Consider the following 27,240-nt stretch of genomic DNA (forward strand, 5'->3'; position numbering starts at 1 on the left):
TAAGAGTTGCAGATCTGTTGGAGCAAGTGTTCCGTTGAGCAAATTAAAAAAAAACTCTTCGCACACGCTTGCACAGACATGCAAGGCACGCGGACGCACATGCATACATACAGGCAGAAATACACACGAACACGCTCACACACGCGCGCGCACACACACACACGCGCGCGCGCGGTTGCACACACACACATACATACCCACATACACACACGCACGCGCACACACACACACACACACCACACACGCGCGCACACATGAGCACACATACATACACATACGCGCACGCTCACACACACACGCGCGCGCGCACACACACACACACATAAACGGGCACGCTCACACGTGCACACATACACGCGCACGCTCACACACACACACACTCACACATACATACATACATACACACACGCATGCACACACACATACACATATACACGCGCACGCTCACACATACACACCGCACACGCGCACGCTCACACACACACACACACACACACACACATACATACACACACACACACGCATGCACACACACACACACACACATGCGCACACACACACACACATGCGCACGCTCACACACACACACGAACGCACGCACGCATACACAACCCTACGCTCTCACAAACATACGCACACCGATTATCCTAAATCCAAGCATCGGTTTTCACCAAAAGAACACCATTTCCGTGTTGATATTCTTTTCAATGAATTATCACTTCCACCAGGCTTGCCCGCCTTTGTGAAGCCTGCGACAGGGAGTCACACTTACGGTGTGAAGAAGGTGGAGAGTCTGGAGGACCTGATGCGCGCCCTGCACGACCTGAAGGCGATGGTGGATGAACATCCCGACTTCACGGCTGCTCCGAGTGCTCCGTTCTTCAGGTGAGCAGGCTACTCTAGGCTGTGAAAAACTAAGGGCACAACTCGCCGTACGTGCAATTTGTCCGTACGTTATTTGGGAGGCCACGTCCGCCACGTATTTCTTAAAACGTTCAGGCTGTCCAGGGCAGGCGCGTCGTCCGTACTGACACATACAGTGGGAGAATCCCCAGCCCGATGGCACACAAAGTTTTGCCTGCACGTAAAGTTCTACAGTGTGTCTGCGTGCTCCAAAATCCGTCGGATTCCCTACGAGTTCGTACGGAGGCGGTACTTACCACTTACGGATCCCAAAAGATTGCCCACGTTTTGGCACGTAGACAGCACGTATTTGCACGTACGGCGGGTTGTGCTCTTAGCTACACGCACAGCGTGGAAGATCTTAATGATTTGGGGCGTTTTTTTTTTATCTCCATGAAAAATGGAGGTAGTGTTTTCGGTGTGTGTGTGTGTTTGTGTCTGTATGTGTATGTGTGTGTGCTATGTGTCTTTGTGTGTGTATGTATGTATGTGTGTTTGTATGTATGTATGTGTGTGTGTGTCTGTCAATGTTAACGGATATTCCTGGTCACCTTTTTAGATGGATTGTGATATGATTTGGCATGTACGTACTAGTATGTGGTTAGGTCTTCGGAAGATGAAGGTCAAGGTCAGTTTTTGGCCTCCCAGGAGAACTTTCTTTCATTGCATCGATCTTTTGTCATTTTTTGAAAGATTGTTGCAACAAATAGCTTTTAATGCAAGGAAGAAGAGGTATAAATATGGGCTCCCTGGCAGCTTGCCCTGGAACTCCTGGACAGTTTTTGTTGAAATCTTTCAAAGATGATAACTTAAAAAAAGCGCAGAGGATTTCCACGATGTTCACCATGCAGGTAGTTTTGATATAGATATACACAGTTGAATTAAATACAACGTATTCGAGCAAATAATAAATTTCCAAGCCAGGACTAGACCGGGCAGTTTACATGAAACGAATGTTTATCAAGGAATATACCCAATTTATGTTGATGACTAATTTTCTTATGACTTGTTCGGTTTGTGTCATTGTAATATGATACTTTTTCGAAAGCTGCCCGGCCGGGCACTGGCTTCGGCAATGTGACCGTGAACCTATAATTTAAACTGGGGCCACATGTCAATTTTGCCTATATTTTCTTTCGTGAAGGGACTATTTTCTGCAGTACCTGGACGTGGAGAAGTACCCGATCGCCCTGCGCGACGTCGCCGTCGTGGAACCCTACCTGGACGCCGTGGCCAACTGCACCGTGGACGGGTGCGTCGTGGGGAGGGAGGTTGTACATTGGCCGGTGAGTTGCAAACTTGAAATTTAGACCACTAGAGACGGAACTACAAAAAAAAACTGTCTTTCTGATAGCACCACCCAATCCAAAATATCGGTAATTTCATCCTCCACTGCACACAGAAAAGAAATCAAACCCAATAGCATTCATTTTAGATTAGAAGTATCACTATTTGATGACCCCTATTTCATTTTATGTCCATTTTGTTGTACATTGGCAGGTGAGTTGCAAACTTGAAATTTAGACCACCCTGACTTAATTTCATGGATGACATCTTTAAGAGACTCCAAGACTAATGCGCGAGGGCGAAAAAGATTTTTAAAAATCAAGCAAAAAAAAAAAGCGGCTGCTAAACCACAGGACTAAACATCCAGTCCATTCTGTCTCAGACTTGGTTTGTCTTATGTCCACCTCTAGTAAGACTGTAAGAGACATTCGTCGCCATTTCAATAATGTGATTCTGGAAAAAAGACTATGCAAATATTGTAATTTAAAAAGAGGACGAAAGTCATTTTGTAGTAGAGTGTACATTGTATACCGTAGAGAGAAATGAACTGTATAAGGTTATACAAAACCAATTTCCTTATTTTATTCACCTAAGTTCTGCAGAAAAAAATCATATTTCTAATGCAACTAGACAAACCATCGATCATAAAACATATTTGCTCTTTTATCTCCACTATAACAGAAAAGCGAGAAGTTGAATTTATCCAGCAATGGTCTCATTTTGTATTTGTGAACTGTATCTTTTCAACATGTCTTGTTGTGACCTGTACTTAGCCTGGTGTGGCAAAAATGTGCAATAAAGGTCTTCATTCATTAATTGCCAGTCTTCTTTAAGAGGTAACAATGGCGTCGTCCATACATGCCGTGACCATTTGCGCCCAATACCCTGAAAAAAATATCCTCAAGTATAAAATTCTGATTGACCAGGGATGCCATCGGGTCACTTGTGGTCAAATATTTTGCCAGAACAGGCGAAAATCAAGATCTGCAATGGGCACGTAGATATGAAATGAAGTCAATGAAATCCATGAAATGAAGTCAGTATCGCCAGAACAGAAGCCCGTGTGTTTGCCTAAGGTAGATGGACGTCCAGTTAGAGTCGTAACTTGGGTGGGACTGACATGGGACACTTGGGTCCCACTCTTTTTATTGAGTCTCAATACATAATTGATATCTTGATCATTACACAATACCACCAGGACTATTACAGTTGTTACATTTTGTCTGCATAATCGATACATTACAACTAAACAACACATATTACGAGAAATTCCAAGTATTTCATTAAGTCGCGAGGTTTTCTAACTCTTTTGTTTGCTTCTTGTTTCTCCCACAGATCACTGACGAGCTGCGTTTTTGCTTCTTGGTTGTCCCACAGATCACTGACGAGCTCCGTTTTTGCTTCTTGGTTGTCCCACAGATCACTGACGAGCTCCGTTTTTGCTTCTTGGTTGTCCCACAGATCACTGACGAGCTCCGTTTTGACGATCAGGACGCCAAGTTCGACTGCATCCTCTCTCCGAGCTCCGAGCCGGAGGACGTGCAGAGGCGCATGCGCGAGGTCTATGACGGCGTCATGTCCAGGATGCTCCAGTTCGGCTTCAACCACGGGTTTACAAACATCGAGGTGTTCAAGATGCGGGATGGGCAGGTACTGTACGGCATCAGTAGGAGTCTTTCGTTTTTACTCTCACTGCGACCTAAATAGGATATGTGAAACCTTCGCCTTCACACTGGGTATGTCATACAAAACGTAAAAGTGTGACTGAGAAGACAACGAAACACACAAAGTGCAAAGTCGTTTAGAAATGATAAGACGACTGATCGAAGTTTCGTTAAGTTGGCTTTACTTTGCGTATTGAAAATGCGCGAAAGTCTTTCTCATGAACTCTTTATCTTCTTACTTCATCAGCTGAGGCTATGTGAAGTGAACGCGAGAGGATCGAAGCTGCTCCAAGCCATCTACAAGGCGAGCCACTCCAACGTGAACCAGGACTGGGTGTACCTGTCCGCTGGGCGCGGTGTCCGGCCGGTCGGACCCACGGAGACCGGGAGGTACGGGATGGGGTACCCTGTCAGGTTCGGGGCTCTCGACAAGCCGGGCAACTTGGTGGACTTCAACCAGGTCAGTAGGAGAAATAACCTCGCCCAAATCAATCAAGAAGCACAAGTGGTGTCGTGTGTGGCGTAAACGAGTGTTGAGTTCATTTAGGACTTCCCCAAAGCAGGGGTTAGGCTCCGGCTGTTTTTTTAGTCGTTTTTATCGGGCTTTTAATTTTTTTTATATATCTTGCTATGTCAAAACCTTGGCTGGCGTACTTCAAGAAAAATGACAAAATAGAAAGCCCGATAGAAACGACTAATAAAAACGTTAAAAACAGCCGGAGCCTAACCTCTGCTTGGAGAGTACTCATTTAGAGGTTATCAATGGTACTGCAGCATGATCTCCGATTTTGATGCCTTATGTTGTGGACATGCTATGGTCACAGTTGCAGAGTGGAAGATGGGTCTTGGGCTCGTGAAGAATTTTTGTAGGATTGGTCCCCCTAGTACATCGTAGCTAAGGTGATGATTGACATTGACATGGTTATGTAAATCAGGGTGTAATTTGCATTCATAGTGAAGAAATGTCATAATTCCACTTAGAAGTTTGGGTTGTGGGTGTGTTTCAAGCAAGTTGTTGCTACTATACCACTTTCGCTATCTCTCTTATGTATGAAGTTCCAGACACCTACAAACTAAACATCATGAAAATCCCTGCACAGCAACTCGAGTTATGCTGTCCACATGCAAGCGCACGTTTTTTCACAGCCTCTCTAGGTAACATCCATCCACAGCCACTACAACAAAGCGTAAAATAGAAAACATAAAATATGAATCTTAAAATCGTCTTTCGGAAGGGACGTAAAACTCGGGTCCCGTGTTCGAGGAGGCACCTCGACCACGTAAATCAGGGTCATTACCCAAATATTGGGTACCTACTGGGTGCAAATACGCCCGATAGAAGCCGCTTAGTTGCATGGCCTATTTGCCAGTGAATTTCGTGCAAATATCCGGCTTGTGCAATAATGCGAAATTATCAGGCTGGAACGCATCTGTTTGGGATTCCGTGCAGTTAACAAAAGTGTGCGTTAATCCGTTGTGCAATTACTTGACTTCTTCTTATTATTATCAATCCGGCAGGTGGAAAAGCTGAAGTCCCAGGACCCTGACGTCACCTTCAGCCTGTACCTGGTGGAAGGTCCCGACGATGACGTCACCAGCTTTGCGGGCAGTGCCGGAAACTGCTTCCTGTTCGTGCACACGTACGGCGGCAGTCGGGAGGCCGTCATCAACAAACTGGTGGACGTGTTACAACTCATAGTCAAGAGGCCAGAGCTGCTGACATACCCAGTACATTATGGGATGTAAGACCTACAGATGATCTATAGCATTGTCTCACAAAGATACGAATTTAGACCTTGGAGTAGTTTCATCAGGCTGGTATATAAAGGTACTCTCTCACTGCACTTGCACGTTACTTTTATTATTTAAGGTGGGTTTACACCTGCGTATATTTTCAAGTGCGCATGATTTCCGTATAAAATTTTGTCAATACGCGGCCGAACGCCCAACATTTGGAATTTCTTTGGAATAAATTAAATTGTACGTCGAGCTCATCTGGCGTTTGAATTACGACTTCAGCGTTTCCATTTCGCATGAGGTGCGTATGATTGCATCTGAAATGCGCAACAGAATTTTCCGTACTGCGTATAGCTGCGTATGAGGTACGTATGTTGGGCGTGTTCTGGACGCACACAATTGCAACGTCTACCGACCGCATGCCTGACGCACCTGGTGCCAACTGCATTCCAAACGCATTTCAGGTGTGTCAGAGGAACAGTTTCTGTTACATATACTTTTATTTGCGAGCATTGCCAAGAGTATTTTTTTTAGAGGAACACTTTGTACTACGTATACTTTTGTTTAGAGGCAGTGCAAGTAGAACATTGATAAGTTAACAGTGAAGAGGTTCTTTTTATTTATTTGCGAAGCAGTAGCACTGTACTTTTACCGTAATGTGGGCCAGCATTTACCTTAAAAATATATGTACTGTTAAGATGGTGTTTGTTTTCACTTTGTCCTTAATGATTTCCCCTATCATCTTAGTATTTCAACTGCTATAAAAAATCACACTCATACACGCCACAAAACGTATTCAAGATCTTTATCAAGCACGTAAATTAAACAATTATGAAACCTTACGCTCTCTTTCCAATTTGTAATATGGCTCTATATTGCACCTATGTATCATGTGGTTCTACACACAAAAAGTACTATTATCAGCAAATAAAGTCAAATATCTGTTACACAAAATGGCATGTGTGCATGTGTCACACAAATTGACCCAGTGCTTCAGTAGGTTCCTCTACATCTTCCCTTCCCTGGAGGCTCTGTAGGGACCAGTTACATTCATGGTGTCCTGCAAGTTGTGACCATCTCTGCATGCCCCCGGTACAAATTCGTCGGTCCTGGCCTGGATCTGCCATCTTGAGATGATCTGTTTTGTCTGGACTCAGATGCACCTTCGTATTTATTCCAAATCTGGAGTGTGCGTCGATCACGCTATCAGACCGCGTAGTATGCGCAACCCGATCGCAGAACGCACGGTACTATATCGTGATCTATGAATGCATTCGTTATACGGTCGCTCATGGTGCGTTGTGTCTGCGCTGTAAGAACGCTATGTACTCGCAATACCGCGATATCCGCGTATTACTGCGTATAAAGCGCAAACATGTAGCGTCTTCATAGCGCAATCGACCGACGTGGGACAACTATATTGCGCAACCATAACGTTTTGGTCACCAAACTGCGTACGAATGATAGTTTTGTGCATGTCCAAAACTATCAGGCGAACTGGGCGTATATTTTCGTTTGCCTGCGTTCGTGAAACTTTCTAAAAACGATTCAGATGCGTTTGAGGTGCGACTTGTGCGTGCGGCTGCGTATTGAAGAAATTATTCAAAATGTCGAAAAATGTCAAAACGGAACTCATGCGGCTTGAAAATATACGCAGGTGTAAACCCACCTTTAGATATTGCGTAATACGTAAAAGTATGAATTAATTAGACAACCAAATACACAAAAAGTAAGAAAATTCGTTCTTTATCTCTGAAATTCGTTAAGGATCTTTCAAACCCAGCAGTGACGCAAGCTCGACGCAAGTGCACCTTTAGTCATTAGATAACAAAGTTCGGGTAAAACGTCCGATTAGTTGGGCGAGCTGTGTTTGAATAAACTTGACTTTTACTGTGATTTTTTTATGTTTTAAGTGTTCGTTTATGTTAACCTCATGATAATGTGTTTAATCAAGGACATCACATAAAATGCCCTGGATGAAATCAGTGCAATTGTGTAATTCCTGCGTATGCTCCGGTCACAAGGGCCCCGTCAGGTAGTTTTTTTGCACTTCCCGAGGTAACCACGGCCAGGCCCCTGAATTCTTTAAAACTCAGAGTTAAAATTAAATCAACCTGGGCCCCCTGCCCCTTTCCAGCCGTATCCGGAGGACAAATTTGTAATCTCCAACCAGATCCACGGTGGCGTAATGTATAGTATCAAACCCACACTCCGGTGCCCGTTTGACTCCCTTTGGCCGGCTATACTCCTTGGCTAGCTTTGATACTATCTTATGGCACCGCATGATCTGCTTGGAGATTACAAATTTGTGGCTTCAGATCAAGCTCGACCGGGGCTACATCCCCAACGGACGTCTGCGTAATGGTCGCCATAGCAACAAATTTAAAGTTAAGTTTGGACAAACAGTAAAGACGAGAACCAGATAAGCACTTTGACTCTGCCTTTATGGAGCCATTTTCCTGGAGTAACGTACAACAAACAGCCACAACGAGACGTCATCAAAGTCCTGCCACCAACAACGTTTTAACGACACGGAAATAATAAATAAAAAACCTTCACCATCTCTGCATGTAGAAACATAGAAATCTCTTAAGTCTAGCATCGTCCTGATAAAACTCAATTTTCAGTGTGACCTCTCCATTGGGAGTCACAACAACCGCAACACAATCAACAATCAACATCTGGGTGGGAGAAACAGGAGATACATGATCTGCCGGGGAAAGAAAGGGAAATAAAGATAGGGTAGAACGTAGAAAGAACATTGCAGGTACCGGTAAAACAATGGTGAAACAATATTGGTAGGCCACAAAACATGGTAAAGTCCCTGTCACACACTCTAGCCTGGGTGCCATCCTCCATAGTAAGCTCAGCTGGCTCAATCTTTTCATAAATAGCAACCGAAAAGAATGAGCCAGCAATTGCTTCAGAGGATGTTAACTGTCTATGGTGACCATGTGTCTACTATGACCATTTAGCTTCATAGATTTGACTGTAGGTTCCATAAGTAATGCCAACCATCATCATTCTGTGGGTACCTTAAAACCGCCACCTCAAAAACCAGGGTTATCGAGGCCTTCTCATTGCATGTCTGGAACTGTCTGAAGTGTGCATACCTCAGGGATCATTGATGCTGCATTCGAAAATTTCTTTAAATCTGTCTCTATTTTGAAGTGGCAGTCTAAGGATTATAACCCAGTGGAAATAGGGATGGATGAGGGTAAACTTAGAAGATTCAATTGTAAGAATCTGTGGGATTTATAATCAGAGTTGCCGGTTTGAAAACCCTGGTCGTAACTACTTTAATTAGTATGGTGGCAAGATTGGCAAGATGTCGTTTGTACTTTTACTTAAGTTCTTGTGCAGGAATGGTCAGAATGGGAAGATCTATGCAGACTTAGAGAGTTGTACTTGTTTTTTTTAAGAGTTTGAAGGTATTTCAGTCTCCACCCTGACCCTGACATATGTAACATGGCAGATGGATGCTAATGGAGGTGAGAACAGGGAGACTGAAAGAGGGAGTGGAAGAGAGAGGAAAAGAGAAAAGAGAGTGGAAGAGAGAGATTGACGGAGAGAGGGAGTGGAAGAGATAGTAGGAGAGAGATTGACAGAGAGAGGGAGGAAGAGATGGACAGAGGGAGTGAGAGAATGACAGAGAGAGAGAGTGGAAGAGAGAGAGTGGAAGAGAGAGTAGGAGAGAGATTGATAGAGAGGGAGGAAGAGATGGACAGAGGGAGTGAGAGAATGACAGAGAGAGAGTGGAAGAGAGAGAGTGGAAGAGAGAGAGTGGAAGAGAGAGTGTAAGAGAGAGAATAGAAGAGATACTGTAATTCCTGATTTTTTCAATGAACTTTAAAATGTTCACGGTTTTCACGGTGACAACTGTAACGTGAACTTATCATTACCGATAACAAATAATTTGTCAATAGTGACAATAACTATTGATTCGTTCACAGTGAACATTTAGTTCTGAGAACAAGTTAGATTTTCTCAGACCATGAAAGTTTGGTATCAAGAAGACAAAGTGAATTACAGTATTGACAGAGAGGAAGGGAAAGGGAGAAAGAGACTGACACTGGGAGTGAGTGAGTGAATGACAGTGGAAGTGAAAGAGTGTAAGAAAGAAAGAGTGGAAGAGAGACTGACAATGAGAGATGATGAGTGAGTGAGTGAGAGAATAAGAGAGAGAGAAAGAGAGACCCCATACAGCAGCATGCACCTACACCTTGGTTCCACCCCCACGGGTGGGCACAGTAATACAGCCATGCAAACATGCTATTGCATAGACACAAAGACTGGAGGGGGGAGGGGGGCGGCGACTCAGGGGGGAGGGGGGCGGCTCAGTGGGGGTTCCCCTCCTTGCTACATGCCGTCTGAAGGTCTTGGTTCAACACCTCGATCATCGACCGGAACGTCGGAAACGTGTCGCTGACCTTGGGGAGGTGCGTCCACTGGGGGGACAGCCTGGGGAGGGGGGCACACAAGGTCATTTGAAGGTCAATACAGGATCATTGCTTTGTTTTTTTTTTATCAAATTCAATATCTAGGCCATGTTGATTTGATTTGATGACATCCACGCACGCACCAACTTTCATCCATCTCCAGAAAAAAAATTTTGACCATGCTACAAATTGTACACAGCATGGGATCGTAAAAAAGGATACTCAAGTCATAAGAATGCTAATTTAGTAAATTCCAAAGTTGAAGAAGAAGAACAAAAAAAAAAAGAAATATTGTTCGCTACGAGTGATTTTAGTCATTTATTCACCTCCGGATCCCTGTCCACTGGGCTACTTAGATTTCATAATGAAGGCAACTTTGGGAAACATACATGTCAGGGCTCTAGCCAGCTCGAATTTTTTTTTTCCGTCAGCCAATTCCCATTGTCACGAAAACCGTGAAAACACTATTCCAGTAGTTAGAAAGACTGAACTGAGACCTTGAAAAACTGGTTTTTAATGAGATTATCGTATGCGAAAGGGCGCGACACACATCGTCAACAATAATAACAATAGCAAAACAAACAGTGTGTGGCTTTTACGGCTGTGGACAGCGTCCCCAAGCCGCCTGTAGCTTCCACCAAGGTTTTTTGTATGTCCGTCAAGGTTGACGGATTGGTTTTAAAACTTTTCCGTCAGACGCAGCAAATTTCCATCAATTGACAGAAAAACGGAAGCTGGCTAGAGCCCTGATACATGTAACGTACGTTACTACCTACTGGTGTTTATCTGTGTGACTTGGGGGGAAAGAGTCTTAACACAATTGAAATCAATGACACATTAAGTAATCAAGATTTACATCAATTAAAATCCAACCACTAAGGAATAACTTGCTTCAAAGTGTCAGAAATTGAGGAAATGCTCATCACTTGAAAATACCACTGGGGAGGTTATTTGGTGGTCGTTGAAAGGTTATAATTACAGTAATCAGTTGGTAAAAGAGAAGGAATGTTTACCTTTTTAGATTCATCCAGTCTTTAACTTCATTTGCAAAAGATTCTGGACTGCCCGTCAGCATGGCTTCCATGTCCACCATCTGGGAACAGACGACAGTTCATCGTAACTTTTTATTTTCACATCACCAGGGCTCGAAATACTTTATTTTTGCATACCTGCACTGGTGCAGGTAACATTGAAAATTACCTGCACCAGACAAATTTTACCTGCACCACTCTGAGAGTATGGATCATACTAAAATTGTTCAGGAACCATCGCTATTTCTTTTCCTTTATTTTATACGTGGTAGCAGTCAATGCAGCTAATAACAATGCACATACACTTACATCATAGGACATTTATGTATAAAACCCAGTACATGGACCAGTGCAGGTTAGGTGCAGGTAGACATCAGAAATACCTGCAAAGCAGGTGGTATTTCGAGCCCTGATCAAGATGTAGAAACCAGCGAATGATTGACAGATCATTTTAAGTTGTCAACCCACAGATCAGACTGCAAGGAGGGTCTGCATGGGGGGTCCCAACAACACTTTATGCCGAATTCAGAAGAAGGTAAACATTCTAAAAGCAAGGGGGTTGGTTGCCGTCAGGAGATCCACAGGAAATGTCATTGTTAGCATAAATTCGGAACCAGAATGCTTTTACTTTTTAGAGGCATTTCCAAGGCCATGAAGGAACGTGGCTTCAGCAGGCAATGGTTCGGTTCCGTTAGAAGACAAGAATCTGATGCAGAAGTACAAGATTGAGCAGGATCCCAACAACCTCAGCGGGTCAGAGGTTGGATTACCATGAGATGAAACTGTTTGCCTGTGGGTGGAACTTTGCATTGTGATCGCCGTTTGCTGTCAGATTTTTAGGCCAAAAACAGGATAAAACCGTTTGGATTTCTGCATCATGAATGGGGCCTTATTTTCTTCTGACTTGAACGAAGAAATACTGAAAGGAAAAACTGCAGTTGTTACTGACCTTCCCAGGTGGAATTTTCCCTGTGACCTCCTTCCCAAGCGCCATCAGCATCCCCATGGCAACGGTGTACGCTACAACACTGGTGGCACAAGATGGTGGGTCAGTCTCAAATTACATCCATATATCCTACAACACTGGTGGCACAAAATGGTGTGTCAGTCTTAAAATTACAGTACTGTGCCATTTAGGGCGCATTGTTACTCTTACAGCAAATGTCCTACGCACAAAATTCAAAACCCACAGCTGTGTGAGCGTTACAAAACTATAGCACCAAAATTCCCCTGCCCACTAATGTCTGACGTTACTTTAGGTGACTGGATAGAATTTGAAAACAATTAGACATTTTGGACAGCATCAGCTGTACTTCATCGGTGACTGGTCATCTGGATGGTAGGGGAACTCCGGCACTTTCTTTGGACGACAAAGAAAGTACCACCCAATTGCAGGCCATCACGTGCAGGAACAACTACTACCGGCTCTCGTTCTTCCCTCGGACCATCAGAGAGTGGAATGGACTTGAGCATGGTGTGGCGGAGGCGGGGTCTCTCTCCCAGTTCAAAACTGAGCTGGGGAGGACCCTGCTGCATTGAGCCACCCCCACACGTCTTGTATACATGTAAACATTGTTCTTTTAACCCACTTAACTCACTTGTCCCGTCACACACAAAATCTGTTTGTTTTCAGTTTCCTTAGGCCACAGCAAGTAAATTTTCGCCTGATTTCAGAAAAAATAAAACAAGAATTTTTTTCTTCTGCAGGGATGGTCAACATGACGATAAAGTACCAAAATGAGCAAATATGTTGTATTGTAGCCTAATATTATAATAATTGTACTTGTAGAAGTGACACTCGCGAGGTACCCAGGGCTGTAGTTGTAAAATCAAACTTACTGGATAGTTGTAAAAGTGACACCAATATGGAAGCCATGAGTGTGGATACCAACTTTGTTGGTGATGCCAGTCTACCACACTAGTGTCACTTTTACCACACCAGTACATGTCTTAAATACAGGAATGAATGCCTTGTTGTCTCTGATACCATGTTTTGTCCCTTTAATTTTTGTTACAACATTCATCACAACATTATCTTTGAAAATATAATGTAGCCATCTTGTTTTTTTTCACCCATCTTGTTTTTTTTCCGCCCTATCGCACTATTTTTGCAGTCTGCAGAGGATGTCATCCATAAAATTTACTTGCTGTGGCCTTAGCGCTTTTTCCTTTATTTTCCCTTGTCTATTTGTACCGGGCACTTGTGTTGTAACTAACTCATACGCAGTCTGCCATTAATCTCTAGAATTAGAGGCTTGGCAGTACGAAAGAAGAAGAATGTAAAACTATACTGTACCTGGATCCTCGTGACAAGGGCAGGAGGTTGTAGAAGTAGTAGACCAGGTACAGGATGGTGTTGACAAGAGTGTCGACGTCCTGAAACACAAGGCAGAAAACTGTGTTAGTACAGACATGCTCTGATGTGTGTAAAAAAAAGGGGAGGCCTACAACACCCAGCGTGGGGAGTGGGTGGGTCCTACAACATGCGTGAGGCGTGCTTTGGCTTTGTAAACCCGATTGGTGTTCTTATGGTTAGGGTTAGGGTTGTTGCCTTTCCTTGTAGAAAGTTTTTTTTTTTTAGAGTCTAATTCTAAAGCTTCTGGGTTTGAATCCCCAAGGCCTATACGTCACATTTCCAAACCGGGGCCCAGCCGGGCAGATGTCGGGAAGGAAAAGTATGATCATATACTAGATATAGAAGACAACTACACAAGACGAAGAGAGAATCTAATACCATGATTGTGAATATTTCTATGTAATGAGTTCGTTTACACAAACATCCCGGCCGGGCCACGGTTTGGAAATGTGACGTTAGCCCAAGCAAGCACCAGTTTCACAACAGGTACAGTCTGCGTAAGACCAGACTGCAAAGTTTGACCCACTCACACCTGGATGGACCCCTATGCTTTTCGACAAGTTTATTGTTTATCAACTCCTTTAGTTGTTTTTTTTACAATCTGCAGCATCTACTCTTCCAGGAGTAATAATTATACATAACACATGAACACATAACATACACAACATAAGATTAGTGTGCTAAGTGCATCTCCCAAAGGTGAATCACTGGTGCCAGCTAGGGATTCAAACCCAGAACCTCCAGACTCTAAAGCAACAACCCTAACCACAATACCTTGAGCCAGAATGTGAGAAATTTAGGGGGTTCAGAACAGGGCTCTAGCCAGCTCGATTTTTTTTTTCGTCAGCCAATTCCCATTGTCGCGAAAACAATCTTCCATGAGTTAGAAAGACTGAACTGAGACCTTGAAAAACGGGTTTTTAATGAGATTATCGTATGCTAAAGGGCGCCACCACACTTCGTCAACAATAATTACAATAGCAAAACAAACAGTGTGTGGCTTTTACGGCCGTGGACGGTGTGCCCAAGCCGCTTGTAGCTTCCACCAAGGATTTTTGTCCGTCAAGGTTAACGGATTGGTTTTAAAATTTTTCCGTCACACGCAGCAAATTTCCGTCAATTGACGGAAAAACGGACGCTGGCTAGAGCCCTGGTTCAGAATGCTGCCAGCTAGGCCAGGACTGGAACCTTGAGCCTTTGTGATCCTAAAGCAGCGCTGCTAGCCACTAGACCAAAGCACACTACGCTTTTAGTACCTCAACACAGTGGTGCTCACCCAAAACACCTTCACAACACCCCTACACTGGCAATGGCACATTCTGTGTATTAGTATCTACTGAACACCTGTTTGCTTCCACCTGGGGCCAGTCCACTTCCATCTGGGGGTGTCCAACCCTACATCAGACGTGTTAGAACAGATGGTGCCAATATGTTATATCATACACACATTATGATACAAATGTTAGGTATGAATTATCATGGACACCTTTGTTTTTGGTAAAAGAATATTCAGTAAATACCTGAATAAATGTCTTCCGAGACAGATGGATGCCAACAATTACCTGATTCATGAAAGTTCACAAATACAGTTAAGTAATCAAATCTATCAACGTTCAAAACCTGCAACTGTTTAACAACATCTCACCCAACAAACTAAATGAACAGTAATGGGGTCTCCTAGTTGTAAACTGTACACTGTATGTGCGATCCTATTTATGCTATTATAGCACCTGTTCTCATTAAAAAGCACCTCTCCTTATTAAAATGTTTGGTCCTTACGTCCTGCATTATTTCAGGAATCAGATACTTCTTAGACGGAGTGTATTCGGGGATTAAACTTCCGAATGCTTATTCAAACTCTGTTACTTGCAGTTACGAAAACCATTATGTGACTCTAAGCCAATTAGAACTCTCACCTATATTTTAGGTTGATATGCAAATACCAATTACTCCAGCAACAAAACTGGATATGATTTGGGAAACGGTCAGACGTTTCAGGTAACATCTGACGAAAGATATCTGATGTTGTCTGAAACGTCTGACAGTTTCCCAAATCATATCCAGTTGCTGGATTCATTGCTATTTGGCGTATCTTATTACAGATGTACCTGGATGTCTAACCTTCATCGACGCAAATACTCACACAACCTCAGTCAGTTTAAATGTTGACCTTCCATTTTCATGGACAGTACCTTACCTTATTGTATACAGCCCCTGGGTGTTTTGTGAGCAACAAATTCATTGTGTGACTGTCTTTTATATGTAAATAACATCAAGATAGGTCATTAGTAAGAGTTTTTGTATTACATAGTGTATTGTGTATTGTACGCCTGCAATTTAGCCCATAGGACACGATGTATATTTTATGTGCTATGTGAATAGTATTCAAACCTATTACAGCTCCCAAGTCTCTTCTGTCCTCTCTTCTATTTGCATAGAGGAAAGAAGAGACACTGGAGTTATGATAGGCTTGGATACCACTGGCTCTGGATTGTAGCCAGCCTGAAGTCATTTTCCGTCCCCTCAGTTATACATGTAAATTCTCTCTAGCGTTGAAGGTGCAACATTGCAAGGGGGGGTCTGGGCGTATGCACCCCCAGAAAATTTTCAAATCTAGACCCTCTGAACCGCTATTTCTTGCATTTTGAGGTGTAAAGTTTGCTGGTAGACTAAGCTGTTCAACAGCATCTGTTTTGGTGGAAAAATTACACAAGGGAGACATTTTTTCTTACATCTTTACATAAGATGGAACGGGCAATTTTTTTTCGTCCCCAGGTGCAAAATTCGATCAAAGGACGGAAGGATGGCTGCTGGCTACAACCCTGCACTTGCTCATCCAATAAACCATTTATCTGTGCATCTATCTATCTACTACTACTACTATCTCCCATCCTCACCATTCCGTTTCCGCCCTTCTTGACCTCGTCAGTGATGCGGTTCCAGATCCACTCCATCTCCGAGTGGTACTGGCTGGTGCGGGTTTTTGTGGTGGCCGTGTCCATGGAGAACAGAATGTTTCCTTCCCTGAGAAGATGAAGGAAACATAAAAGAGGTTGCATGAAGAGCACATGGCTAATGTAGACGTGGATGTTTCTTTTTGGTGGATGGAGAACAGGATGTCTCCTTCCGTGAATAGTTTCATCAGGTTGGTACGTCACTGAATAAAGAGACTCTTTTTACACAACCATTGGTTTATTCCACACCGACATTTCGGTGACCTTCTTTCCCCTGACAATACCGGTGCAATGGCCAAGTGGGTAGAGTGTTCGCCTTGCATTCGGAAGGTCGTGAGTTCGATCCCGGCCGAGTCATACCAAAGACTATAAAAATGGTACATGCTGCTTTCTCTGCTTAGCACTCAGCATTCGGGAAAGAGTATGGAAGTTGAACACACACCACTACCAGTGGACTAGCCCCCTGCTGTAGTAATTGTGTTGTGTGGCCTAAGGGCTACTGAACCGGAGATGGGCGCCGCCCTATGCGCCATCAGGCGCGGGAAGGACTTTAACTAACTAACTAATTGGTTTATTCCACAAAGACATTTTGGTGACCTTCTTTCCCCTGAATTTCCCTGAAGAAGGTGACAGACGGTCGCCGAAACGTCGGTGTGGAATAAACCAATGGTTGTGTAAAAAGAGTCTCTTTATTCAGAATGTTTCCTTCCCTGGGAGGGAGGACAAAACAAACCATGCGTGAATTCAAACACAATTCAATCTCTGCAACTGGATAAAAACTTCTCTTCAGCATCACTTAAATGAACTGGCATTCTAGTGAAGCTTAAATGAACTCCAGGCATGCGTCAACGCGTCCAGAAGACGCACCTTTCTTCGAATAACAAGAAATTTGATGCTCTGGACGCACTGGCACTGAGGAGAAAAGCATGAAATTCTGATTGACCAGGGATGCTACCAGGTCATCTGTGGTCACAATCTTCTAATTTGACCTCTGTAACAGCATTTTTTGCCTTTTAGGATACCTTAGAATGCACTATTTTAATTCAAAATCATCAAAAACTCTGCACCATGGAAGGTGGATGCCCCCGGACCCTCCTACAATAGTCACTTATGGCGACTCACCAATAAGTTTGGACTCCCTATGATAAAATCCTAGCTAAAAGCCTGCGCCGCACCCTCGCAAAGCTCAGTCATACAGTAGACACATACTGGGACAATTTTCTAATGTGATTGTAATGTATGACTGAAGGACACACATTCATGTGAAACTCAATGGAAAACATAGCTAATATCCATGACCAATTGCTCCACCCACAGAAACACAAGGACATGCCAGCCTGTTGTCTGCTATGCTCTCCTCCTAGGAGTGATTGATTACCACGAAACTCATGAGAAACACATTAGAATGACAGTCTCTAATTGGCCATAAGGAAAGCTTTTGGGTATATATCCTCCAAAGCAAACATTAGGAACCCTCTGACTAGGGAAAAAAAGGGAAGATACACACAGGGAGTATCTCCTCTTCTGCAGGGTGTGTTTCTCCAGTGTTTCCCCCAGAGTTTCTACTAATGAACTGTGCTTTGGAATAAAATGGCAGTCTAGCAAAGCTGAAGCGTGGTGGATGTCACTTGAACTGTCTAGAAGTAAATCTCCACCTGAAGCGTATTGGAACATTGTTTGACTGGATGCCTATCCTTCATAAACAATCAACCAGTACAGACAGACCTGGACCTGATTGTAGTAGTACGGAATTACAATTAAGGGTTAATGACCCGCCCGAGGTGTATATGGTGTCATAACGCCTGGTCCTTTGCTATAACCACCGAATGAAACCACCGAGTCACTCGGTGGTTTTATGAGGTGGTTATAGCAAAGGACCAGGCGTTATGACACCAGGTACACCGAGGAACAGGCGGATCATTAACGTTATTATCATATAGCCTACCCAAACTTGCAAACTCCTGTATGACGCATAGATCCCTTGGTACTAAACAGTGTGAACTCCGTTGTCGAATTTCTGAAACTTCACATTTGTTCTTTGGTACATACATTTGTATTAAGGAGATTACAGATTGCATTTTGAAACCAAAATTTCCATAGAAAAAAAATTCGAAACACTGCAGTCTTTGGCTTTTTTGAACAACAAAACTCATTACCAATGTTAACAGAAGGAGCCATCCCCCTCTTGCAGTCTGTACTTATTCCCTCTGCTCTTGCATATGTTTCGCTCCTTTTGATTGGCCAATGCCTGCATATCCCTTACTTTCCTGTGTGTATTGCTCATTTTGATTGGTCAAAATGAATCGACACCGGCACCGGTGTTGATTTGCATCAACACTGGTGCCGGTGTCGATGCAAATCGACAACGGTGCCGGTGTCGATTCATTCTGACCAATCAGAAGGAGGATACACACCTGCCTGGCCGGAATCTATATGTTACTGCGTCATAACCAACGTGGAACGGGGTCTTCTGATTGGTCCGCGGCGCCTGGCTATATGATAATACCACATCATGGAGAGTATGAAAGTATTTAATCGTACTGGTAGCCAGCCCTAGTCTTTCTCATTTTAAAATGCAGGCAGGAGTCAGTTACTCTATTAAACAGATTCCTCTGTGGCAAAATGGACCATTGTTTTTTGAGTATCGGACATTTACAACTTTTCTCAGACAATCAGGTCCAGGTTCAGGTCCGAACCTGGACCTGAACCGGACCTGAATTTTCTGTACCGGTACCCACTCCTAGCTTGGAGACTGGGGTATTGCAACAATGATAAGTTAGAGAAGATTTTGAGAAGCCTCACGTGTCTCCGCTGAGCGTGAGCATGAGCCCATCGTAGTTCTTGTTGCGTTTCTTGTCCTTGAGGCTGGGGACGTGCGTTCCCACCATGAAGCCGTTCTGCGTGCTGCTGCCACTTTTCTGCTGGGAGAAAAAACAGCAAACTCTCCTCAATCCGTACATGTTGATTTCATACTCAGGCCTAGGAAAAAAATGTTGTGTTTCCTGTTTCCCTACCTACCCTAGAAAAACCTGCCGACCCTAGACTTTTTGCAATTGGGTGGGCAGTGGAGTCACATAGCTTCCAGTTAGCATTTTTGTTCAGCCTGCTTTATACTGAAGTAAAAACTTGTCCTATCTGATGAAGGATAAAATTGTATCTCTTAATGTACAAAATTAATTTTCAGTTTACTTTGTTTAACTGTATTGTTACAGTAATATGTCTCACTGGAGTTTTGGCCAGCCAAAAAAAAAAATACAAGAAAAAAAAGGACTGAAACAGGAAATGCAACATTTTTTTCCCTAGGCCTCACCTTTTTATACATTTCAGATGCCACTGCTTGATTGTAAAAATATTGCCCCCTTGCAGCATTTACAGGTACTACACCTTTCGTAGCTTCAAGCATTGCTCTCTCCTACTTCTAATCAGTTAACTTCTCACAATACACGTACTGCACTAAATCTTAGCTAGTTGCAGACACCCAGGCTAGCTGGTTAGAAGTGCCCCCTTGCAACTCCTATGAGTATTGCATCCGCCATGGCTGCTTAGCAAAATGTACTCTCCAAGCAGAGCTTGAAGGGAAAGTCGTGACTAGGGCTGGGTATCGGTACAGCGTACCGGTACAAAACCGGTTTTTCTTATTGGACCGGTCCAGAAAAACCGGACCTGAAAAAATTAGGTGGACCGGATGTTGGACCGGTTAGAAAATTAACATATCATTTGATCAGGCATTCACACGTTTTGGCGCTTGCAGGTGGAAGAAAATAACAAGAGTGAAGTAGAGTAGAGTTTATAGTCATTTCTACCAAGTTTTACAGTCAATCGTACAGGTGCAGTTAGCGTTGTATGATTTTAAGACGCCAGTGTAAGTCTAATACTCCACCAAACAGATTTCTTTGTAGTGAAATGTACCATTGGTATGAGTCATACTGAATCAGGTCCAGGTTCCGATCCGGGACCTGATCCTCTGGACCCGAACCGGACCTGGACCTGAATTTTCTGTACCGGTACCCACCCCTAGTCGTGACCTTTTTCTTACATGCCATCTTTTTCTGTCAGCTATCCCACCTTACTATTGACAGAAACAGACAGCATATCAGAAAAATGTCACTATTTTCCCAATCAACCTCTGCTTGGAGAGTAAGCAAACGTACATACATTAGCATTCCACTATAATTACTATATGAAACTAACATTTTTGAGAATGGACGTTTTTGAGAACATAAAAAAAACTGCCACCTTGCAGTACTTACGGGAACTACATCTACCTGTGCAGCATGAGTAGATGTGAGTTTTGCACAAGAACAAAAATTGTCATAAAGTCACAATTAACTGTTATACAACATAACAAAGAACAAAGTAACCAAATTATTGCTATTTCGACAGCCCTGTTTACTCTGTGTGTCATGTTTTACAGTACCCCAATAATGTTGACTTAGCTACTGGAAATCCACTTTCATGCAAGGAACAGAAAAGATACTGTAAATTTGGTAATATTTGAAGTAACTGTTGTTTTCTTTTTGTGGTGACAACTTCACCACAAATATGCATTTCAAATGTACTACTGCTACTGCACTACAAAATTGTTTTAAACACAAACTTAAAGGCAACCCAAGGAATATTAGATCGTTGAAGGTGGAAATATTCTGAATAAGGCAATCTGTAAAATATTGACATCTAATGCACTTTTTTAGCACACTTACATCATTATTTCTAAAATTGAGCCGTTAAAAACGGAGCAGAAACAAGCCGCACGAGGATTCTTGATCAAGTCCATATTTTTTTTGGGTCCAAATAATAGGGAATATCCTCGTGCGACTTGTCTCTGCCAGTGGGCAGTTTGTAACCGTATTTCAAAGTATGAAATAATCATGTACATGTGGGATATAGTGCAGTAGATATAGTGCAGTAGATGTCAATATCATACAGATTGCCTTATTAATCATCCAGAATATTTCCACTTTTAAGGCTGTAATTTCACTTAGGATGCCTTTAAAATGCCAGTGAAAACTTCTTTTCGCCTCGTGAAAATCAAACCGTCATGAATATAAACGACAGCCACACCTTCATGACCTCTAAGAGCTCCTCGCAGTTTTGTGTCTTGCTGATCTCTGCCTTCAGGTTGGGGTGAGGCAGGCTGAAAGAGACAACATCGGGGGACAGTTAACACTTACGGCCTCTCTAACTGCTGACTTGTAGGTTAGTTTCTGTTCGTTTGTTTGTCTGTTAGGCCATGTCGATTTCATGATATGGATGACATCAACGCTCGCATCTACATCCAAAAGGTTCCATAAAGTTTTTGACCTGATACTGTAATGGTACCCAGCTGCTCCAAAAACAAACAAAAAATGAAAATTGAAGAAAAAAAATTGTTGAAAAACAGCTGTGTAACAGTTACTGTAACTGTTGTAGAATGCCAAAGTCAAAGATGATGTTAACAACCGAAAATAAAGAATCTGTTGTTCAGTCGTTTGTCCAACCTTCCTGACCACTTAGATCTCATAATGAAAAAAAACTTATTTTTCACCAATTTTTTTTTTCATTCACACCAGTTTTGGGGTTTTCTGAGGATATCATCCATATAATCAAACCAACATGGCGTTATTGTCGGTGTTATGGCAGCAATAGGTTAAAGAGTGATATTTCCACTGTATCTATTCCGTGTTTGCTGCTTAAGTCCAACACTACGAGTAAAATATAAGCTCCAAACAGATGTAAGAATCCCACTCTTTGTGTCTTTGAACCACCCTTAAGATGTCTAAATTAATCAATCAATCAATCAATCAATCAATCAATCAATCACATTTTAATGATCCGCCTCCTACTCCTAGTGGGGGGTAAAGAGTTAAAAAGGTGTGCTACTGGAAATACATGTAGCTGTACAACGCAGAGCTGGATCCTTACATCTGCTTGGAGATTACACGGGTGGCATAACGTGTCTCATCATTAACCCTATCCCAGCCAAGGGTGCACCAAGATTGCATTATTTTGTTATAACAAATGTACGGCAGCAGTGTGGGGGTTAATGCTTGTGTAGATGTGCTTAGTCTAAAATGCAGAGAAACTGACAGAAGCAGCTGCACACCGCCACCAGGCCTGACCAGTCAGGGGAGAAGGAGGGGGTTAGATAGACACCTTTCTCACGCGGCGGCCATGATAGATCTAAAACGAGTTCAATGCGGCAAACAAAAGGCTGTCCATCATAATTAGCAGTTCAGTCAATGATAACCTGCCAATTAGGAAAGTGACCAATAAGTGAATGGCTGCAAATCCATCAAAAATTTGCATTATTATGTTCTTGTTTTGCATCTCTTAAGGGACTATGAGATCAGTCTACACTACTCTAAATCGGTACATCTTTCAGTGCATAACACTACTTGTAATATTTATTATTTTATCTTGTATTATAAAAAATTGTGTGGTTTGGGGGAAAACTAAATGGGACCTGATTTTAGAAATAAGTTTTGCCTGTTTGCCTCATTGACCTCATCTTCGATCTATCATGGCCGACGCGTGAGAAAGGTGTATAGACACAGCTGGAGCAGACTGCAGAGGGCACTTTCCCATCTGCAGTACCAGTGTGAGCAGACAGGTGGCACCTCTCCCAGCCACCAGTACCATGTTTTGTCTTTTTTGTAGAGAGCACAAACATACTTTGGCGGTAGTTTAATCTGCGCTCCTGTGGCAGCCGTCGCCGCTGCAAGTTGTGCCAGTTTACTGGTGGGACGACATTGTGTTTATTTTTATTTATCTACTTCTAAATAAGATGATGATAATCAAGTCAAATCAAAATATTGGATATAAGTGTCACTTACAAAAATATGATGTTACTAACAAAAGTGGATATTACCTTAAAAATGTGTGGCAGTTATCAAAATATATTCAGTTTATATATATAAAGTCAAAGTCAAAGTAACTTTTATCTTGCATATCGTATTACCTGGATGTCTAATCTTTATCGACAAACATTCATTTGGATACTATTACTAACTACTAATACTACTGTAACAGTATACCATTATGTGTACTGTTTTCACATAGATAAGATATTTTGTCTCAGTTGAGATGACTTTCAAAGGAGCCCATAACAAGTTAACGGAACACAAACTTAGGAGGTCTAAAATTATACATGTGAAGTAAGATTCAAGGGTACAAACAAATCATACAAAGGAAGTGAACAATGATAATAGTGAATCATATCTTGAAAATCAAATGCACAGAACATTTGGAGAGATGCTTCCCTACTCCTGCAGTATGGCTAATCACCATCCAACCAGTAAACTACAAAAGAATCTTCTACAATATTTATGGGTAAAGTTAGTGATGTTTAGGCATGAAATTTCCTTGTACAGTACATGTAGTGTTCCAACCAACAAAGAAGATAAGGATATGATTTATTCATATGACCCACTTAGATGTTACTAAGGCCACACCAAATACATTTGTTGCTTCTCAGATTTTTTTCAGAAAAGAATTTGACCGACAGGTAAAAAAGAAAAAAAATTTCGAAAGGTCTGGGGTGAATAAATATGGCTCAAATAACAAAAAAACAACAGCCTGAGGAGTCTACTGGCACGTTTTATACAATGAATCCCTTCCTTTAATTTGTTTCTAATGTTTTGAGTAAAAGGCATTGCTTTTAGAATGAAATCATGTGTATGTGGCTCTGAATGGTAAACTTTGCAGGTTTGTGATCATAGCAAAACCGGTATTCTTCCTTTTTATTTTTTAAATGAAAAAAAATGGACTGGCGAATCCGAGAAGCAGCAACAACAAAAATTGGTGTGGCCTTAGGAAGCTGAAGGTATGTGTTAGGACTGTAAAAAGTAACAGGCATATCAAAATCTCACTCGATGGAAAAATCTTACTTGCCCAAAAAGTGGGGTAGGTCATGTGCACTTGCCCGATCAGCATCTTCACTTACCCTGGACAATTGGGCTAATGGACTTGTCCAACCCTGCCTAACCCCACAACCAACCAATTTCTTGCCAAACATCTACATTTGTACATCATATACATCTAGCAAGCTGAAGGTACGTGTTAGGACAGACTAGGACAGACAAGGAAGCAGAACTTACTCCTGGTAGTGCATGACCATCTGTTTGGTGAGTTTGAAGGTCGTGTCCAGGTAGCCGCTATATCGTATGTTTGTCACCTGTCCTCTGGAACAGAGCATGGCAGCAGTCAGAAAATGGAACATGGAATGAATATTGATAGTGAGTTCAGAGGCTCACATAACTTTGTTCCTTCCTACAACTTGCATAGCAGCATTTTGTATGGAACATAGAACACAAATCTTCATCAGTTTCTCTGTAAATAGTTTCATCACTTTATTAGATAAAGATAGTTTTTCACAACAACAAGCAAATTTCCATCCCGGGACCGGTTCTGGAGACAGCCATGCATCATGGTTTACACACATCCAAATTTGGTCGCCAGGCGTTTGCTCAGATCAAGGACGTCGTCTAGTGGATCCTTACCTGATCATATTCATGAAGTTGTTGAAGCCTGCGTTCATCTTACCTGATCATATTCATGAAGTTGTTGAAGCCTGCGTTCATCTTACCTGATCATATTCATGAAGTTGTTGAAGCCTGCGTCCATCTTACCTGATCATGTTCATGAAGTTGTTGAAGCCTGTGTCCATCTTACCTGATCATGTTCATGAAGTTGTTGAAGCCTGCATCCACGCTTTTTGCCGGCATCAAGTCTAACCACAACACAGGCTGCTCGGGGTCTATTAGTCTGGAAGGGCAGACATTTAGGATGTATATTTTAGTTTAAAGGGTGCAGAGAGGAAGGAAGGGTCAAGGGTCAGATCCAAGATGGCCGCATCCTTGGATCCTGCTGCACATGGGATGTGTATCCATCTTAATCCTCTGTGTGGAGGGTCTCTTGTAGGCCAATTTTAGTGTTATTGGATGTAGATGACAGGGTTTAATGTGTCCTTATGTTCATTTTTTTGTTTTGTTTACATAGTTAGACCGCATGACATGCCAATATCCAACAGCCTTTCTGCCCCCCTCCCACTCTTGTTTATATATATTTTTATTGACTTTTTCTTCAATTACTTTGGCCCATCAACATTTCTATAACCCACTTTAGCAGTTTTCCGTCCCTCTTCGATAAGGGACAGGATCTGGCAGCCCTACCCCTCCCCCTACTCAGGGTTACCGAGTTGGCCAGACAGGGGTCATCAGCTGGAGTGGAAGCAGCCTGTCTAAGGGACGAGCCCCCGATACAAAGCTCCTACCTGACCTGGGGTAGCTTCATCGCGGCAGCTGGCGATAAACTGACAGACTGGTGTGATTGGATGATGTGATAGCCCAGTTAGTGCGGTTACAGGTTGGCGTCAGGAAGGATATCCGGCCGTAAAAAACCCTATCCAAACCGAAATGGAAAGCTCTTCATACAGATAAAGGCACAGGCAGTGCCGGTAGCAGTCACCGACGAGCAGCCAGTATTGTCGTGGCCTCGCTGACTTGCGGGTGCGGAAGGTAGGGCCCGGCCATCGAGGCAAACCATGGAGTTGAAGCCCAGAGCTGGACTCACTGGACGGACCAGCAGCATGGAAGCACAGAGTGAAGACTATTCCGACTGCTGCCTACCCCTGTGACAGGGATCCCAGCAGCAGTATAATCAAAAATGGATACGACGACGACGATACGACGAGAGAAGCCATAACTAGAGCGGGTGTTGTTTGAAACGTCTGATTAAAATCTTATATATATATCCAGTAGTATTGACTGATTCAACTATTTTTATCATAACTAGAGCTTTACCTAGGGCTCCAAATACCTAACCTGGGTGGCATCTGGGAAGTAGTTTATAGCTCCTATACTACCTTCTGCTACCCGTCTGGAGAACTGTACATTCAAACAGTTTTGTGGTAATGTCAGTTAATGAGTGAATTAAGGAATGGGTTCTAGAGTGCTTGTTCAATGACAACAGGCCTCCCACAAGTGGACAGAGGCGTTTCAGGTGTTGGAACATAGCACTACATAGTTTTCAAAATATTGTCCTCTGACCTAAAGGAAAACCCACCTGACAGTGTGCATTATTTTTGTCTGTATTTATCTTTCATCTTTGTTTGTTTGTGTGTTTGCCTTATTTTGGTTATGAATAATATGGAACCCAAGTTAGCCAGCATCAAATGCCTGGCTGGGTGTCCACACGCGCTGTTGGAATTTACTAAAAAAATAAAAATATTAAATTTTCATGACAACCAGGTTGTTGCTTGTTGCAGAGAAAATGAAGTACTTGAATGTGTACCCACCTTCTCCACTTGACTGCTGTATCAAAAATGTCTCGCCAGTGGAACTTTTTACCTGCAATGGAGTTAAACATGGATTAATATCATAAAACTGTTTTTTTTTTTCACAGACGATATCTGTCTTTATCTGTAGTTAGCAAATGACTTTTAGCAAAAAAACTTTCAGCTGAACAACAGTTCAATCACTCATTGATGTCTGCCTAACTACATGTACTCAAGTCCTGATCTACAGGAACACAAAATGCCTAACTCCACAAACTAAGCAGACGTTGCCATGCAATCTCCAAGTAGACGTTAGAGTGCTGAGATACCAATGTACCAGTTTTACCATCCGGAAGTCATTTCAATTTCGTTATGCTTATTTAGTAATTATATATGTTGTTTTATGATGTATATATTTTTGCTATTGTGTTTTACATCCTGTATGTTTCACACTGTTGGTGACCAATTGCTTCTTTTTTTGACATGAATTTATTATATACTGTAAGTGCAGAAACTTTCGCGGTGGTTTGATGTCCGCGATTTTCGTGGTGGCGGCTTCACCGCAAATTCAAAACATTGCGAGCATTTTTCCATGGCACTAAGAGACTACAGTGCAT

At 42.6% G+C, this 27,240-nt stretch overlaps 2 protein-coding genes across 7 annotated transcripts in view; one reads left to right on the top strand and one right to left on the bottom strand.

Annotated features, from left to right (window-relative positions):
- Window positions 1–703: 703 nt before the first annotated feature.
- On the top strand, window positions 704–5,639 carry LOC118429460. Its single transcript, XM_035839984.1, has 5 exons — window positions 704–885; window positions 2,048–2,189; window positions 3,652–3,840; window positions 4,102–4,314; window positions 5,373–5,639. Exons 1-5 carry the CDS (start codon window positions 806–808, stop codon window positions 5,598–5,600), a joined length of 852 nt encoding a protein of 283 aa, XP_035695877.1. The 5' UTR covers window positions 704–805; the 3' UTR covers window positions 5,601–5,639.
- A 3,806-nt stretch (window positions 5,640–9,445) lies between these two features.
- LOC118420922 (tetratricopeptide repeat protein 13-like) overlaps window positions 9,446–27,240 on the bottom strand; it is a 54,098-nt gene continuing 36,303 nt past the window's right edge. Inside the window, exons 16-27 of one of the 6 annotated variants that reach the window (XM_035828001.1) lie at window positions 26,645–26,696; window positions 25,021–25,113; window positions 24,447–24,530; window positions 23,023–23,085; window positions 21,433–21,505; window positions 19,174–19,292; window positions 16,315–16,441; window positions 14,762–14,812; window positions 13,358–13,437; window positions 12,011–12,089; window positions 11,044–11,123; window positions 9,446–10,052 (exon numbers count right to left, since the gene is read on the bottom strand). In XM_035828001.1, the coding sequence (XP_035683894.1) occupies window positions 9,929–10,052; window positions 11,044–11,123; window positions 12,011–12,089; window positions 13,358–13,437; window positions 14,762–14,812; window positions 16,315–16,441; window positions 19,174–19,292; window positions 21,433–21,505; window positions 23,023–23,085; window positions 24,447–24,530; window positions 25,021–25,113; window positions 26,645–26,696 (1,025 nt within the window). In that variant the 3' untranslated portion in view covers window positions 9,446–9,928. Of the gene's footprint in view, window positions 10,053–11,043; window positions 11,124–12,010; window positions 12,090–13,357; window positions 13,438–14,761; window positions 14,813–14,937; window positions 14,980–16,314; window positions 16,442–19,173; window positions 19,293–21,432; window positions 21,506–23,022; window positions 23,086–24,446; window positions 24,531–25,020; window positions 25,114–26,644; window positions 26,697–27,240 lie in introns of all 6 variants that reach the window. The other 5 variants (XM_035828021.1, XM_035828013.1, XM_035828036.1 and 2 more) reach the window with 5 other exon arrangements.

This window comes from Branchiostoma floridae, chromosome 1 (genome assembly GCF_000003815.2).
Source record: "Branchiostoma floridae strain S238N-H82 chromosome 1, Bfl_VNyyK, whole genome shotgun sequence".
NCBI lineage: Eukaryota > Metazoa > Chordata > Leptocardii > Amphioxiformes > Branchiostomatidae > Branchiostoma > Branchiostoma floridae.

Coding starts and splice junctions, on each gene's coding strand:
- LOC118429460 (XM_035839984.1), top strand. CDS start 806: ATGCGCGCCCTGCACGACCTGAAGGCGATGGTGGATGAACATCCCGAC. Junction 886..2,047: donor CCGAGTGCTCCGTTCTTCAG/GTGAGCAGGCTA, acceptor TCTTTCGTGAAG/GGACTATTTTCTGCAGTACC. Junction 4,315..5,372: donor ACTTGGTGGACTTCAACCAG/GTCAGTAGGAGA, acceptor TCAATCCGGCAG/GTGGAAAAGCTGAAGTCCCA.